Source organism: Lolium perenne, chromosome 4 (assembly GCF_019359855.2).
Source record: "Lolium perenne isolate Kyuss_39 chromosome 4, Kyuss_2.0, whole genome shotgun sequence".
In the NCBI taxonomy this organism is placed as follows: Eukaryota; Viridiplantae; Streptophyta; class Magnoliopsida; order Poales; family Poaceae; genus Lolium; species Lolium perenne.
In genome coordinates this window covers 178818412-178832547 of record NC_067247.2, presented here as the reverse complement: position 1 = coordinate 178832547, position 14136 = coordinate 178818412, and the positions used below count along the sequence as shown (strand labels likewise).

The window sequence follows — 14136 nt, the reverse complement described above, 5'->3', positions numbered from 1 at the left end:
GTCAACATTGGGACTATCTTCCCCATTCTCTAGTTCACGAATTGTACGAGCATCATGAATACGTACAACTTCAGCAAAGACGATGATCATCCTCCTCTCGCTTCCACCTCTCGCTTCCTCGTCTAGGTCGACAACATCATGAAATGTATGGTCGACTGAACCTTCATCCTCCTGGTATGCGTCTTCATTCCGTATAAATGCATCATCGTTACCATCTTCTAATTCTGGAACGTCGTACACATGTCTATGGCTGAACTTCTGCACCACTTTCCATAGATCACCAAACTTTGTATCCTCCAAATAGAAGCATGTTTCAGCTTGACTGGCCAATATGAATGGTGAATTCTTGAACCATAGGATAGAAGTGTTAACGCTTTTAAAATAACCATCATCTTTTATCTTGGAACCCTTGCCCGCAAGGTCGAACCAGTCGCAACGAAACAAGTACACGGACCTGTCACCGTGTTTGTTAGTCCTGTCTTGCAGCTTCAAGAACTTCTTGCGTAACACCATAGTAGTCGGTCTCATCTCGCATCACCAAAAGATCCCTTAGTCGCTACGCCCGAATTTTGAGTCTTCAGGTCTTTATCCCGAGTAAGCGTGCGAAACCTCGCACCCTTTACGTTGCAACCAGCGTATACTACTACACGCCGGTCTGGCCCAGCAGCCAGAGACTTCAAATCTTCTGATGCATTGTCCAACTGTCTCACATGGTTTGCAAACCAACCTGCAAACTCTCTCTGAACCGTCTCCTCGATGTCACGCACACCCCTACCTCCCAATTCTTGTCGGAATTCACTGAAACATAGAAAAAACACATATGAAATACAGGACAATTATGTCTGCAACATTGAGAAGTAGTTATTAAAGTGAAGCTAACTACTTACTTGATATAACGTTCTACATCGTCACAGTTGTTCAGCACATACCAAACCATTTTGTCAAATTCCTTGTCAAAATGTTTCAAAATGGATTTCCCAAGACCTTTAGCTCCAACTGAAAATACTTCCATCTCGTCAGGATCAGGTTTTCTCCGTATGTCTTGGTTCCTATCATCTTTGTTAAATCTTGTTTCTGTGCCATCCTTGAAAAATCTAGAGCAAAAAATCAAACACTCATCAACAATGTAGCTCTCTGCGATAGAACCTTCTGGCCTTGCTTTGTTACGGACCGTAGACTTTAGATAACCTAATTAATCTTCTCTCAACTGGATACATCCAACCATAATGAACAGGACACCTCAAAAGAGCCTCGTCAGGAAGATGAATAGCTAAGTGCACCATTACATCAAAAAAAGCTGGGGGGAAGAGCTTCTCAAGTTTGCATAGGATCACAACAATTTCAACCTTCAATCGATTCAGCACATCTACTTTCGGGGTTTTGGCACACAGCTCCCTAAAAATCTTCCTAGCTCTGCAATAGCCACATACATTTCCTTAGATGCAATTCCCTTGAGCCCAGCCGGCAACACTCGCTGCAGAAGTATGTGGCAATCATGCGTCTTCATACCGGTAACCTTACAACCATCAATATTCACACATCTTCCCCAGTTTGCGCAATAACCATCTGGGAACCTAGTGTTTGCCAAATACCTACACAAATGTCTCTTCTGTTCCTTCGAAAGCGTCCACGGTGCAGGGGCTTCGCATAAGTTACTGCTGCATCATCATCATCCTTCACAATTTTCTTCAACCAATACTTCTTCCACATTTTGAATTTCTTCAAATCAATTCTAGCACTAACAGTGTCCTTATTCCTGCCCTCAAGTTCAAGTAGTGTACCAACAATATTGTCACATATGTTCTTCTCAATATGCATCACATCTAAGTTGTGAGCTATCTTAAGTTCTGGCCAGTACGGTAGATGATGTAAGCTGACTTTCAGGTGCCATGTTGGTTCACCGGGTACAGTTGCACGCTTCCGCTTTCTACTTATTGGATTTTTCCCATGTTCAAAATTCTTAACCCTTTCTACCTTCCCAGCTACCTCTTTGGGTGTGTACTTCCTTGGTGGATCTCTAGTCTCAGTTGTACCATTGAAAAGTCTGCTTTTCCTGTATGGGTGATTTTTATCAAGAAATCGCCGATGCCCAATATATCCAATTTTGTTTTTCAAAGGTTCAGCGCAAGGATTCTCATCGCAATGCACACACGCATGAAATCCTCTTGTGCTTCGGCCTGACATAGTGGCATATCCAGGATAATCATGAATAGACCAAAGAAACGCAGCATGCAATGGGAAATATTCCTCTGTGCATGCATCAAATGTCTCCACACCACTCCATAGCTGCATCATATCTTTTATCAGTGGCTGCATAAATACATGAAAATCTTTCCTGGGAATACTTTCCGGGATTAGCAATGCCATCATGTAATTCGATTGATCCATGCACATCCATGGTGGGAAGTTGTAAGGAATCACAAAAACAGGCCACATACTGTAAGGATTACTCATACTTCCAAAGGGACTGAAGCCGTCTGTGGCAAAACCTAGTCTTATGTTACGAGGATCTTTAGCAAACCAATCAAACTTGCCATCAATGTGCTTCCATGCCTCACCATCAGCAGGTGCCTCAAGACATTGGGCTCAACAACCCTCTTCTCTTTGTGCCATCTAGTATGTGTCGACATTTCCTTTTTAACAAATAGTCTCTGCAACCTTTTAATTATAGGAAAGTACCTTAACACCTTGTGAGGGATTTTCTTTTTCCAAGAGGGTCTCTATATCTTGATAATCCACAAACATGGCAGTTCGTATCGTCCTTGTGATCTCCCCAAAATAAAGAACAATCAAACTTGCATGCATGAATTGTCTCATAACCAAGCCCAACATCGTAAAGAACACTCTTAGCATCAGCATATGATTTGGGAAAGTCCACATCTGGCAAAGCTGTACGTAAAAGCTGAAGTAAGAGATCAAATCCTCTGTTTGTTATCCGGCTGTATGATTTGACATGAAGGAGCTTAATAATGAACGACAACCTAGTGAAAGAGGTGCATCCCTCATAAAGTTCTTTTTTTCGCTGACTCAATTAGATTAGCATACAGATTTGGCAGGTCAGGACCTTTATTTCCAGACTTCATAGCTTCATCGATCATACTAGACGAATCATCAACATAACTATCACCATTGTCTTCCTCTTCATCGTTGTCACTATCATACGCACCATCATCGTTTCTATCCCGCCCTTCGTCATCACTAAAACCTTCCCCATGTCTAGTCCATCTTGTATACGTCATGGACATACCTGAACAATTGCAGTGATCCTCGACTGTTTTTATATCCTGACGTATCAGATTTAGGCAGTCCTTGCAAGGGCACAAGATTGGTTCATCTGTATTGTCCAAGTGTTCTCGCGCAAACTTGATGAAATCCCTAACACCTGCCATGTACTTTGTTGTGAACTTCTTGGTGCCATCGCTTATCCAACTTCGATCCATTGCCTACAATTCAGCTTAAGAACATGCCAACGTTCTTGAGCAGATCTTGACAACTGATTAAAAAATCTAGACCTAACGAACAATCAGGAGAACTCACCGATGATGCGTCTCGCCGCCACCACAATGGAGCCTTCACAGAATTCTTCTCACCTCGACGAGAACCCTAGTCGATTCGACTGTTAGCAAGAGCACCTATATAGGCCGTGTCTGCTAGCGGCGCGACTTAAACGAGGCACCCTCGGCCGACATAAATATTAATAAGGGAATTATTATGTCGTAACATCTAGATCACACCATTGAAATAAATATGTAGAATAGACTAGTTACGGATCCAGATCAAAATTCCATATCTACCTTAGCGGTAAGACTCCGCGTCGGTCACGCCAAAGCCCTTGTTCGATTCTTCCAAACCACAATTTTTACTTATTTAAATATGTTCCTGACAAGTGGGTCACGCATGATATATAAAACTAATAACATTTAATAAAGTAACTTAGTATTATTTCGTCACCACGATCTTTGATTTCGTCACCTATTAACAGACACGATGGAAGCCCTTCCCGCTTGGGTAATGGGTGACGATTTTTTGTTGACGAAAAATCATACCGTCAAGCATTACCTTAAATGCTTGACGAAAGATGAATTCGTCACCTATAAGGACACATCCATGACGGTATGCATTTTTGTCACCAGGGTTTTCGTCAACAAATCCCCCATCTCTTGTAGTGGTTGCTAGTGGTTTCCCTATGATTTTTATGTGAGGGTTGATATCTTCTTATCATATTAGGATTTAACTTATCCTCACATATCTCTAAAGCATGATCATGTATTAGACATGATCAACTTGTTCTTAATTTCTATACCTCAAGTTCTTAGGGTTTATGATCAATACTCAATTTATAATGATCAAGGATTGGGCTTCCTAAGGTATCTCTCTTGAACTGGGTTTCTCACTTCTAAGATCAAGTATTGTCTTGATCAACTAGGTATAATACTTTTATTTTACTTTCTTGGATGGGCCTACTATGGTTGCCTCTATAGTTTATATCCCAGGAGAATGCCTGAGATATACACTTAGAGTTCTTTCCAAATAATGATAATATCTTCTTATGGATATATAGATAGTTCTCTTCCCTCAAGATCAAGGGTTGGCTCATCCGATTTGGGTGTAACACCATAGCTTGAGCTATCTTATATATGAATGAATTATTCTAGGGTTTATCGTGTACTCACAAGATCTCTTTAAATATCTAGGCTAAGACTCCACTTGGCTATCTTGGTTGGATTAGTCTCCTCCTTACTTTATCAATTCATGCATATGGTATTATTCCATTTGATTCTTGATCATCCCACCACTCCAAGGTGGGATGGTTTATATCCTAATACTTTAGTTCAAGAATTGTCCTTGGTTCTTGGATAGGTAAAACTAGGATTGGTATAAATGTCTCTCTCATTTGGGAAAGACTTTATTACTAACCTAAGGTTAAGCTCCATAGAAAATGATGTGATCATCACTATCTATGTTTAACATAACAGGTTTCTCTCTCTAGGAAATGTATTAAATAATATCCTAGGGTTCTTCTTAAAAATGATGTGGTGATCATATAGATATATATATATATATATATCCAGGGTTTGCCTCAAGGTTTGTTATTACTTCTCTGATACCTAATATATAACTCTCACTTCTCTAGGTTTTGATGTATATTAATTTGGAATAGAGAAGAATATACATTTCTAGAGTTGATCTCCTTGTTATGTTTCCAAGAATGAAGTGGAATGATTACCATGAGATTCATGGTAGGAGCAAGGATTAGTTTTATACATAGAAAAGATAAGTCAAGAATGGTTTCTCCATTTTATTACTACTTGATTTATAGTTGAATAAATGTTCATATGTTAGGGCAAGGATTACCATCTTATGATCCTTTATAAGATCAAGCAATTGATCATTGATTAATATGTTATTGTGTTGGTTTTAGTTTCATTTGATCTAACCCCGTAGATCAAATCATCTCTACCCAAAACATGGTTTTAAACAAAGGTCACATTGAGGTTTATAGCACTTGACTTGATGAGCTACTTCAATTCCACCAAGGTCAAGTAAAACTTCAGTTACTGTGACTGTTTTACTTTAAAGCGCGAAAATTCCCCGGATTTTCTATGCATGAATGCAATGCACACATCTGTTTCCTCTATTTTTGTAACCCTAAATCCTGGGATATTACAGGGGGCTGCACCCCCTTATGCTCATGATTTTCCTTTGAACACAAGCCATGATAGCTCCTTATTTCTGTGGTTTTAGCTAGTTCTGCCCCCTATTACCCCCCTTATACTTCATTCCTGGCTCCGTCTCTGCCAGCGAGTGTGTCGCTCGCATGACAAGGAGGCGCTGGTGGAGAGCGGCCATGGCCATCAGGACGGCGCCCCTTGCAGTCCCTTTGAAGGTGCCCGAAGAGCTGGCAACCAAGGCACCGAACAGAGTCACGACATTCTACAACGAAATGGTCCGCTGCCAAGCAACGGAAGCAGAGGCCGAAGGTCCTCCGCTTGAAAGCGGGGAGGGTCCGGTCTCCTTGTGGGTCGGGTGCCAAGCTGAGGAGCGGCAGCGGCAGCCGAGGCGGCCGCTGCGCAAGCGCTTCGCGTTGCGCGAGCTGGGTGCCCGCGGGTCACTCCTTTCATGATGCTTCTTTTGATTTTGGAAGGATCACGTCTCGATCCGGCGATGGTATCCCAAAAGAATGCAACGATGCACAACTGTTGCCTCCTGGTCAAATTCACTTGTGGGCTGCCAGCGGTCGTCCCAGATTCTCACGTAGAACGATCAGGCATGTACCACATTTTTGTTATACAAATTCTAATTATAATTATAATTCTAATGTGTTTTCCTAACGTTTGGACTTTTTGTGTGGCAATTCAAACGAATTAGATTTTCGGAACTACAACAACAACTCACATCTAATCAAGCTTTTTTGCATGGCACTTCAAGCAATATATAGTCGAATATTTTTATTTCTGAATGTGGAGTTGACCTGACAGGTTCTGTGACATAGTTTATTTTTTATGTGAAAGGTGAATGGCATAAGATTGTCTTGTAGCATCAAACAATGCAAAAAAAAGGAAAAAAAAACTTGAAAATAAGGTATGTGGTGATGTCTTTAATGTTTTTCAAATGTAGTTATGATGAGGAAAATTGTTGCTCTAAACTATATTTTTGACACTTTGAATTTCAATGCCAGACCCATGAAGAACATGTTATTGCATATTTACCATAGAGGTGATTATGCTCGTTTAGGGTAGAGCAATTTGTTAATTTTAATGTAGCCTATGAATTATACACCTTTATTAATGAACATGAAACATGTCCCGTAGATTTTAAATCTAAAGTTTTGATTGCTACAGCCCTTGATCTTTGCATAGCCAACTTCAGTGAAAATATCTATGTTGTTGACTTTAATAAGAGGGTCAGAGCTGCCCAAGAAAGCATTAATATTTTGCGCGGAAAAAATAATGAAGGCATAAGCTTGGGGATGCACATGCAACCCCAAGAAAAGGATGGCGAAGAAAAAGTGGAGAAATAATGGAGTATCTACCCATCTCCAACTCCCAACAATGGTAACACAGAAATTCCTATGAACACCCCTTCTTATACTACCGATGATGATCCTCCATGTGATATAATTTTGTCTAATTTATGAGAGGATTACGACGATGTAAAAGAAATAGATGACACCATAAGCTCATTAGATGATTCATTATTATGTGGTGATTCTACTAAAAGTTATGTGGTTAAATTCACCTTTAATGTTTGTAACTATAATGAGAGACGAAGAAATAAGAGCCATCTCTATATTTCTATGCTATTTAAAAAGCAAGCCACTGATCACTGGAAACCACAAAACTTCTGCTATTTATTCACATATAAAATGCCAATACACATGAAGACGGTTAGACTTAAATGTTAATGTTTTCAAATTTTGTGGTGTGCTCCATATGCTTTCAAATAAAATTTAGTTTGAGCACACCTTTATTTCCTATAAAATTTTAAAATAACTTTATCTACTATTACGTAGCAATTACTCCCTTCGTTTCAATGAATAAGGCACCCTCGTTTTTCGTGCTTTTTATTTGACCCAAAATTGCTTTAAATATATTAACGTTGTTTGTATGAAATCATCATCATTATAAAGTATTTTTCATTACGAATACAACGATACTAATTACATCTAATATAATCAAGATTTTGTTGCTTATTTTTTATGGTCAAAGTTCGTCTTGAAATGCATGTGCGTATTATTCTTTGAAATGGAGGTAGTATCTTATAATTTTGAATAAAAATAAAATGTGAGAAAGTAAATGAGAAAGATGAGCAATGGAGAAGTGGGGGTCGACCTTGAGCATGTTTTGTTCATGCTAATGGAACCTTTGCAAAGTCTATATCATTAAAACTTTTCACATAACAAAACAATTAAAAGAGGGTTTTTCTTTATATATTTTTTCTTCTTTAATAATATGGTTTCCCAATAATTACAAGAGTTTTCATCTTGGTAAAAACTATTATCTATTTTGGAGAACTAACTATTTTGTAGGCATTAAAATATCATGGTGATTAGAATATTTCTTTGTTTGAGATGTGAGACCTGATATGATGTGAAAGGAGTAGAGGATAAGAACTAGCAAAACGAGAAGCTTGGATATTTCTTTGTTTACCCAGTTAGCCAATTTTTAGATTCTTAAACTGCCAAAGGGAAATATGAAAAAATTTAGGTTTCAGATTTTGCAAAAAAAATTAAAAGATAAAAAAATTATTGCTATTTATTTATTCACGATTATTATTCCATCATTACTTTTGTTTATTAAAAGAATTATTTAGAATTCAAGCAATAAAGAAGTGTGACATCGTAACCAACAGGTTAATATGATTGATATGATAGTAATATCAAAAACATGTGCCCAAAACACTTGGAAGACGGATAAAAATAACTCAGAAGTTAAGCGTGCTCGTGCTAGAGTAGTTTGATGATGGGTGACCGAGTGGGAAATTTGATAACGAGTAAGTAATTTGACTAGAGATTAAGTGTAGTTAGAGATTAAACTTATCAAATAACTTAAATACTAAAAATTTAAAAAAATTGATCTATTTTTGAAAACCTTTGGATTAAAAAAATATAGACGTAATGGCTTTTAGTCACGTTTAGTGTTACAAATCGGAATTAAAGATCCCTTCCGCCTCAGCATGCGTCCACAGCCGACGTGGAGAACCTTTAGTTCCCGTTTGTAACACAATCGAGACTAAAGAGTGTGATTTTAGTCCCGATTCAATAGTTTTGATTGGAAAATCGAGACCTAATGCCCTTTCCAGCCGAACAACAAAGCCCGTTTTCGTGATTAGTACGTACCTAAATGTTTCCAGATTGCACTAGCTGACTTGACATGTACATCTAGCTAGCTAGCTAGGCTAGCGAACTAGAAAAGTCCTGATGGAACTGTGCATCGTTGTGCATCGCAGCGCTAATCGCGGAGAGCCCTGCTTGTTGAGAGAAAAAACGGCAAGCTCTTGCCACGGCGACACGGTCGGTATAAGGATAACAACGGTGTACGTCCTTATCACAGACTTATCATGGACCATGGAGCAGAGTGGTTATAAGGATAAACAACTCAAGTAATGCACACACAAAAAACCTTCTATAGAAGAGCACAAGCATTTGGCTAGTAACAAAAAAGTAACTGTGAAATATCTTTTCTTTCAATATCATATTATATAGTTATGTGTTGAGCTGCGAAGGCACAAACTAGACTAGTAATCCACAATCTACATTCCTCGCTATACATAGTAATCCGATTCTGATCCAATCCACATAGAAATGAAAATAGGCTTGCAAGTTCTTTCTTGCATATTCAATTGGGTACATCTTTTATAAATAAAGCAAAACTTGAAACAAATGAGTGAACAACACAACACATGCATATTCAATTGGATCGATCTTTTATAAATATGTTCAAGTCATTTTCTTATGAAGACAATTATTTGTTTTGTTTCCTATAACACATGAAACTTTCTACCACCTAAATGGTAGAAAATCGGTAATCGCATAATTCTCAAATACCTGCAATTTGTTTCCTCTTACATGCTAGGTAAGAACTTTGGTGATCATATCATTGTGAAGAAAATTGATTTCCTAGAATTTTTATTTGTTCTACATGGTATAAAATGGAGATCATGCAATCGGTTCACCAGAGGGGGAATCAGCCCGAATCTTAAAGCGGTTGGACATCGCCGATAATTCAGGACGTCCAAATGGTTGTGTTTCACTTTTTTTTGCCAAAAGATAGTATGGTATGGGCATCGGTTCACCAGACCCCAGTTTCCTAATCGGCAGAATTTCATAATAAGATTTTTAAAATGAATTATGCACATACATATTGACTTGAATCTCATTTGTGCAAAATTTCAAAAAAAAAATCGATCGTATGTTGCCTCCATAATAAGAGAAATCGGAAACAGGAACAGTGAAATCCCCCCTTACATTACTTTGTCTTTTAAACCTTGTTACATATTTTTGAACTTATGTTTTCAAACCCGAGACAGCATATATCTTCATACATCATCTACATGCATTATTTGTGGTCTATATATTTCCTTTGATTTTTTTTACTCCCTCCCGCCCAAAAGGAGTAGTATTTTACTCGATTTAGTTCATCCGAGATGAGCAGTACCCATGTTCTAGAAATTCCTCCCGCTCATAAAAGCCAGGGCTGAGAGAGTCCAAAACCAACCCCACGGAAGGACATATGCGTTCATTCTCTCCATCTATCTACCTAGCTAGCGTGAGTTTGATGCAAGAGAAGGCAATGCATAAATGCATGTATGTCATAACACGAGGTAGAAAAAGCATGAACCCGGCCCCCGATGTTTGGCAAGCTAGCTAGGTAGGTAGTTGATGCTGCTGTCCTCGTCCTATATAAGCTAGGTGCAGCTCTGGCTGCCCTGCCATCAACGACATCTAGAACACATCAATCCACGATGGCCAAGAAGCAGAAACTCTCGCACAGGCTCTTCTCCGCCCTGCTCTCCTTCGTCCTCCACGGTAGGACTAGGCCTCCGGCCGTCTCCAGCCGGACAACTGCCGCCGCCGTGACCGCATCGCCACCGCACCCGTCCACGCTGCACAACCACCATAGTTCCTCCTGTCCTCAAATGGAAGACAAGCTCGCCGCCGCGCGAACCCTCGTCCTCGACGTTGACGCTGGGCTCCTGCTCCCGTCGTCATCCCTCTTCCCCTACTTCATGCTCGTGGCGCTGGAGGCCGGAGGATACTTACGAGGCATGGTGCTCCTCCTCCTCTACCCTATCATCTTCTGCATGGGCGGCTACAGCGACGCGGCGCTGAGGGTGATGGCCTTGGCGGCCTTCTGCGGGCTGCGCGCGAGCCGCTTCCGCGCCGGCTGCGCCGTGCTACCCAAGTGGTTCATGGAGGACGTGGCCGCAGAAGGGTTCGAGACGATGAGGATGAGCGGTGCCGCCGGCGGGAGGAGGGTGTGCGTGACGAGGCGGTTGCCGAGGGTGATGGTGGAGGGGTTCCTGTCGGAGTACCTCGGGGCGGAGGCGGTCGTCGGGAGGGAGATGAAGGTGCTCTGTGGGTTCTACACCGGTCTCATGGTGGAAGAAGACGAGGTGGTGTTGGAGGAGAAGAAGAAGATCATGGGCGAGTGTGGTGATGCCGTGGGATTCTGTGGCTCGCCGGAGTTTCTCCGCCATCCTCTCTCACGCTGTTGCAAGGTACGTAGTCTCTCCAAAACAAAATCTCCAATAAGTAAGGTAGCAACATCAACATGTTTTCTCTTGGTAGAAAACAAGTCAAGCATTATAATATGCATACATTTTGGTCTTCACGTTAGTTGAGTCAGAGGTTGATATAAGCTGAGAAATGTTACATGAGTATCTCTACTACCACCCAGCAAATCAGTAATGTTGCATGCATGTTTTATTCTTTTTTTTACGTCTCTTGTTCAGATATCATACTCTTTTTTATAGGGAATTCAGATATCATACTCTACACGGTTACACCGCACTCTTTCTAGTTTCTACTTGCAGCGATGTATTTTTGTGTTCAAAACGGCGAAAAAGTATCTCTGCAAAGAAACATGTAAAAAGTAGTGCCGGTATACATGCATACACATTTCATCCGTCAAATATAGCTGGTGCCGTACTCATCGTGCAATCATTCATGATCTAAATATGCTTTTCTACCTGCTCATGATGAATTCATGCCATACTAGTGATAACAAGGTACCCAAAGTATATATGACACCTGTCACCACACTTTGACGAACGAGCAGCAGGTATCTTGTACCAGTTGGTCACGAGCTTCGTCTACCTACCCTTTGTCATGACACATACACGCACAAGTTTCCTCTTTATATGACTCAAAATTTGCTACTTTCTTCCATCCATAATACTTATCTGAATAGACACACTAAAATGTATCAAGGAAAACATGCAATTCAACGATGAATATATATTACTATAGAATGGATGGAGTATAGCTAGTACAAAATTTGTAATTACTACTGATGTGATGTGAATGGAAACTTTTTGAACACTAGTACACCTTTTAAGTAAGCATTCGGTTGCTCGTCATTAATTTTTCTCAAATTTCACTTTTCTCATCCATGTGCCGTGCACACACTGGCACACACGCATGTCAAACTTGTGAACAATTACTCTGTTGTCTCTATACGATTGAGCAGGATATCTACCTCGTGACACGGGAGGACAGGGCCACCTGGCAGGCGCTGCCGAGGAGCAAGTACCCGAAGGCCGTGGTGTTCCACGACGGCCGCCTCGCGTTCCTGCCAACCGCCGGCAGCACGCTCGCCATGTTCATGTGGCTGCCCTTCGGCATCTCCCTCGGCGCCGCCCGCCTGGTGGTCGCGCTCACCGTCCCATACCGGTACTCCACGCCGATCCTGGCGGCCACCGGCATGTCCTGGCGGCTCAAAGACGGCGGCGAGCGGCCGCCGCTGCAGGGCGCAGACGGCGACGAGCGAGGGCGCCGGCGCGGGCAGATGTTCGTGTGCAACCACCGCACGCTCATCGACCCGGTCTACGTGTCGGTGGCTCTAGACCGGCAGGTGCGCGCCGTGTCGTACAGCCTCAGCCGCCTCTCGGAGCTCATCTCACCGATCGGCCGCACGGTGCGGCTAACAAGAGACCGCGACGCCGACGGCCGCGCCATGGCCCGCCTCCTGGAACGCGGCGACCTCGTCGTCGTCTGCCCCGAGGGCACTACCTGCCGTGAGCCATACCTGCTCCGGTTCAGCCCGTTGTTCGCGGAGCTGAGCGACGACGTGGTACCCGTGGGCATCGCCGTCGAGACGGCAATGTTCTACCCGACCACGGCCGGCGGGCTCAAGTGCCTCGACTCGCTCTACTACATTGTCAACCCGAGGATGTGCTACACGGTGCAGTTCCTGGAGCGGGTGAGCACGGCGGCGGTAAGGGAGGGGAAGATGCCCAGCGCCGACATGGCCAACCTCGTGCAGAAGAAGATGGGGGACGCGCTCGGATACAGCTGCACCATGCTCTCCAGGAAGGACAAGTACCGCATGCTCGCCGGTAACGACGGCAAATGCTCGTCTGCTCCTGCTTCAAGGAACCACAACTCATGATGAATGACATATAAGTAGACTTTGTGTGTTTTCTACTCATTCCATCCGTGTTTACAAGCCTATTATTTGTTCAGGCTTATAGAAAAAATATCAAGATCTGATATGAAATATGTTCCAATCTAAGAGGATGGTTACTCGGAGTATGATAATAACATTTTTATTTGGAGACACTTTGATTATAATTAAGTAAGTTCAATGTAAGACAAAAATTAATTATTTTTTTGCAAGAATATCCTAATCTATTGTAGAAGTTCACAAGAAGAACTAAAAGAACAAAGCACCTCAATCATAATAAAAATTACATCGAAGTCCTAGAACCACCTGACAACCACTGCAGCCGCCAAAGCGACCCGCCGACGCGTAGATGGCGCTGCTCTCCTACCGGAGATGGCCTGACGTTGTGTAGACAGCTAGGAAGTCTTCGTGCACGTGCCCCTAAGGACCAGCGCCCTAGAGATATAGTTGTCGTCGGTAATCCCTTCAATTGATCTTAATCTTCTAAGAGTGAACCTATAGAATGTGTACATTGAACGTGTGCTCCACCACTCCATGAGATCATCAGTGAATATATGATTTTCCGCCCTCATCAACGCCACCAGCGAGATCGCCACCGACGAGGTGGATGAGGAGGCAGATACAACTTATTCTTCTCCTGCACAACACTACCATTGCCACCATAGCGTCGAGCGTTCCATACTATTGACCGGTCTCTAACTTTAGGAACCTTACTACAGTGTCGAGCGTAGGTCTGAGATCCACACCTCCTCCCAGAGCAGGAGCAGCATGCAGAGGAGGCGTGGAACCGTCGATTCCCGTTTCGAGGCAGCGGGGACGAGGCAGATGGCAGCTGCCGCTAGGGTGAACTAGTGTGTGGACAACTTAAGATGTACATTTTTTCAAGGAGGGAATGCTTCCGGTGACGCAAGGTTGGTCGATATGAGCAAAAGAAAATACATAGTCCGATATAGCAAGACAATTGCAATAAGGACGATTACATGTTACAACTTAGAGCATGTAAATAATT

General features: G+C 42.1%; 1 protein-coding gene across 1 annotated transcript; it reads left to right on the top strand.

The window, feature by feature from the left end:
• Positions 1-10362: 10362 nt before the first annotated feature.
• LOC127294577 (probable glycerol-3-phosphate acyltransferase 3) lies at positions 10363-13294 on the top strand. The gene is made up of 2 exons (XM_051324424.2): positions 10363-11220; positions 12192-13294. Exons 1-2 carry the CDS (start codon positions 10465-10467, stop codon positions 13110-13112), a joined length of 1677 nt encoding a protein of 558 aa, XP_051180384.1. The 5' UTR covers positions 10363-10464; the 3' UTR covers positions 13113-13294.
• Positions 13295-14136: the final 842 nt, after the last annotated feature.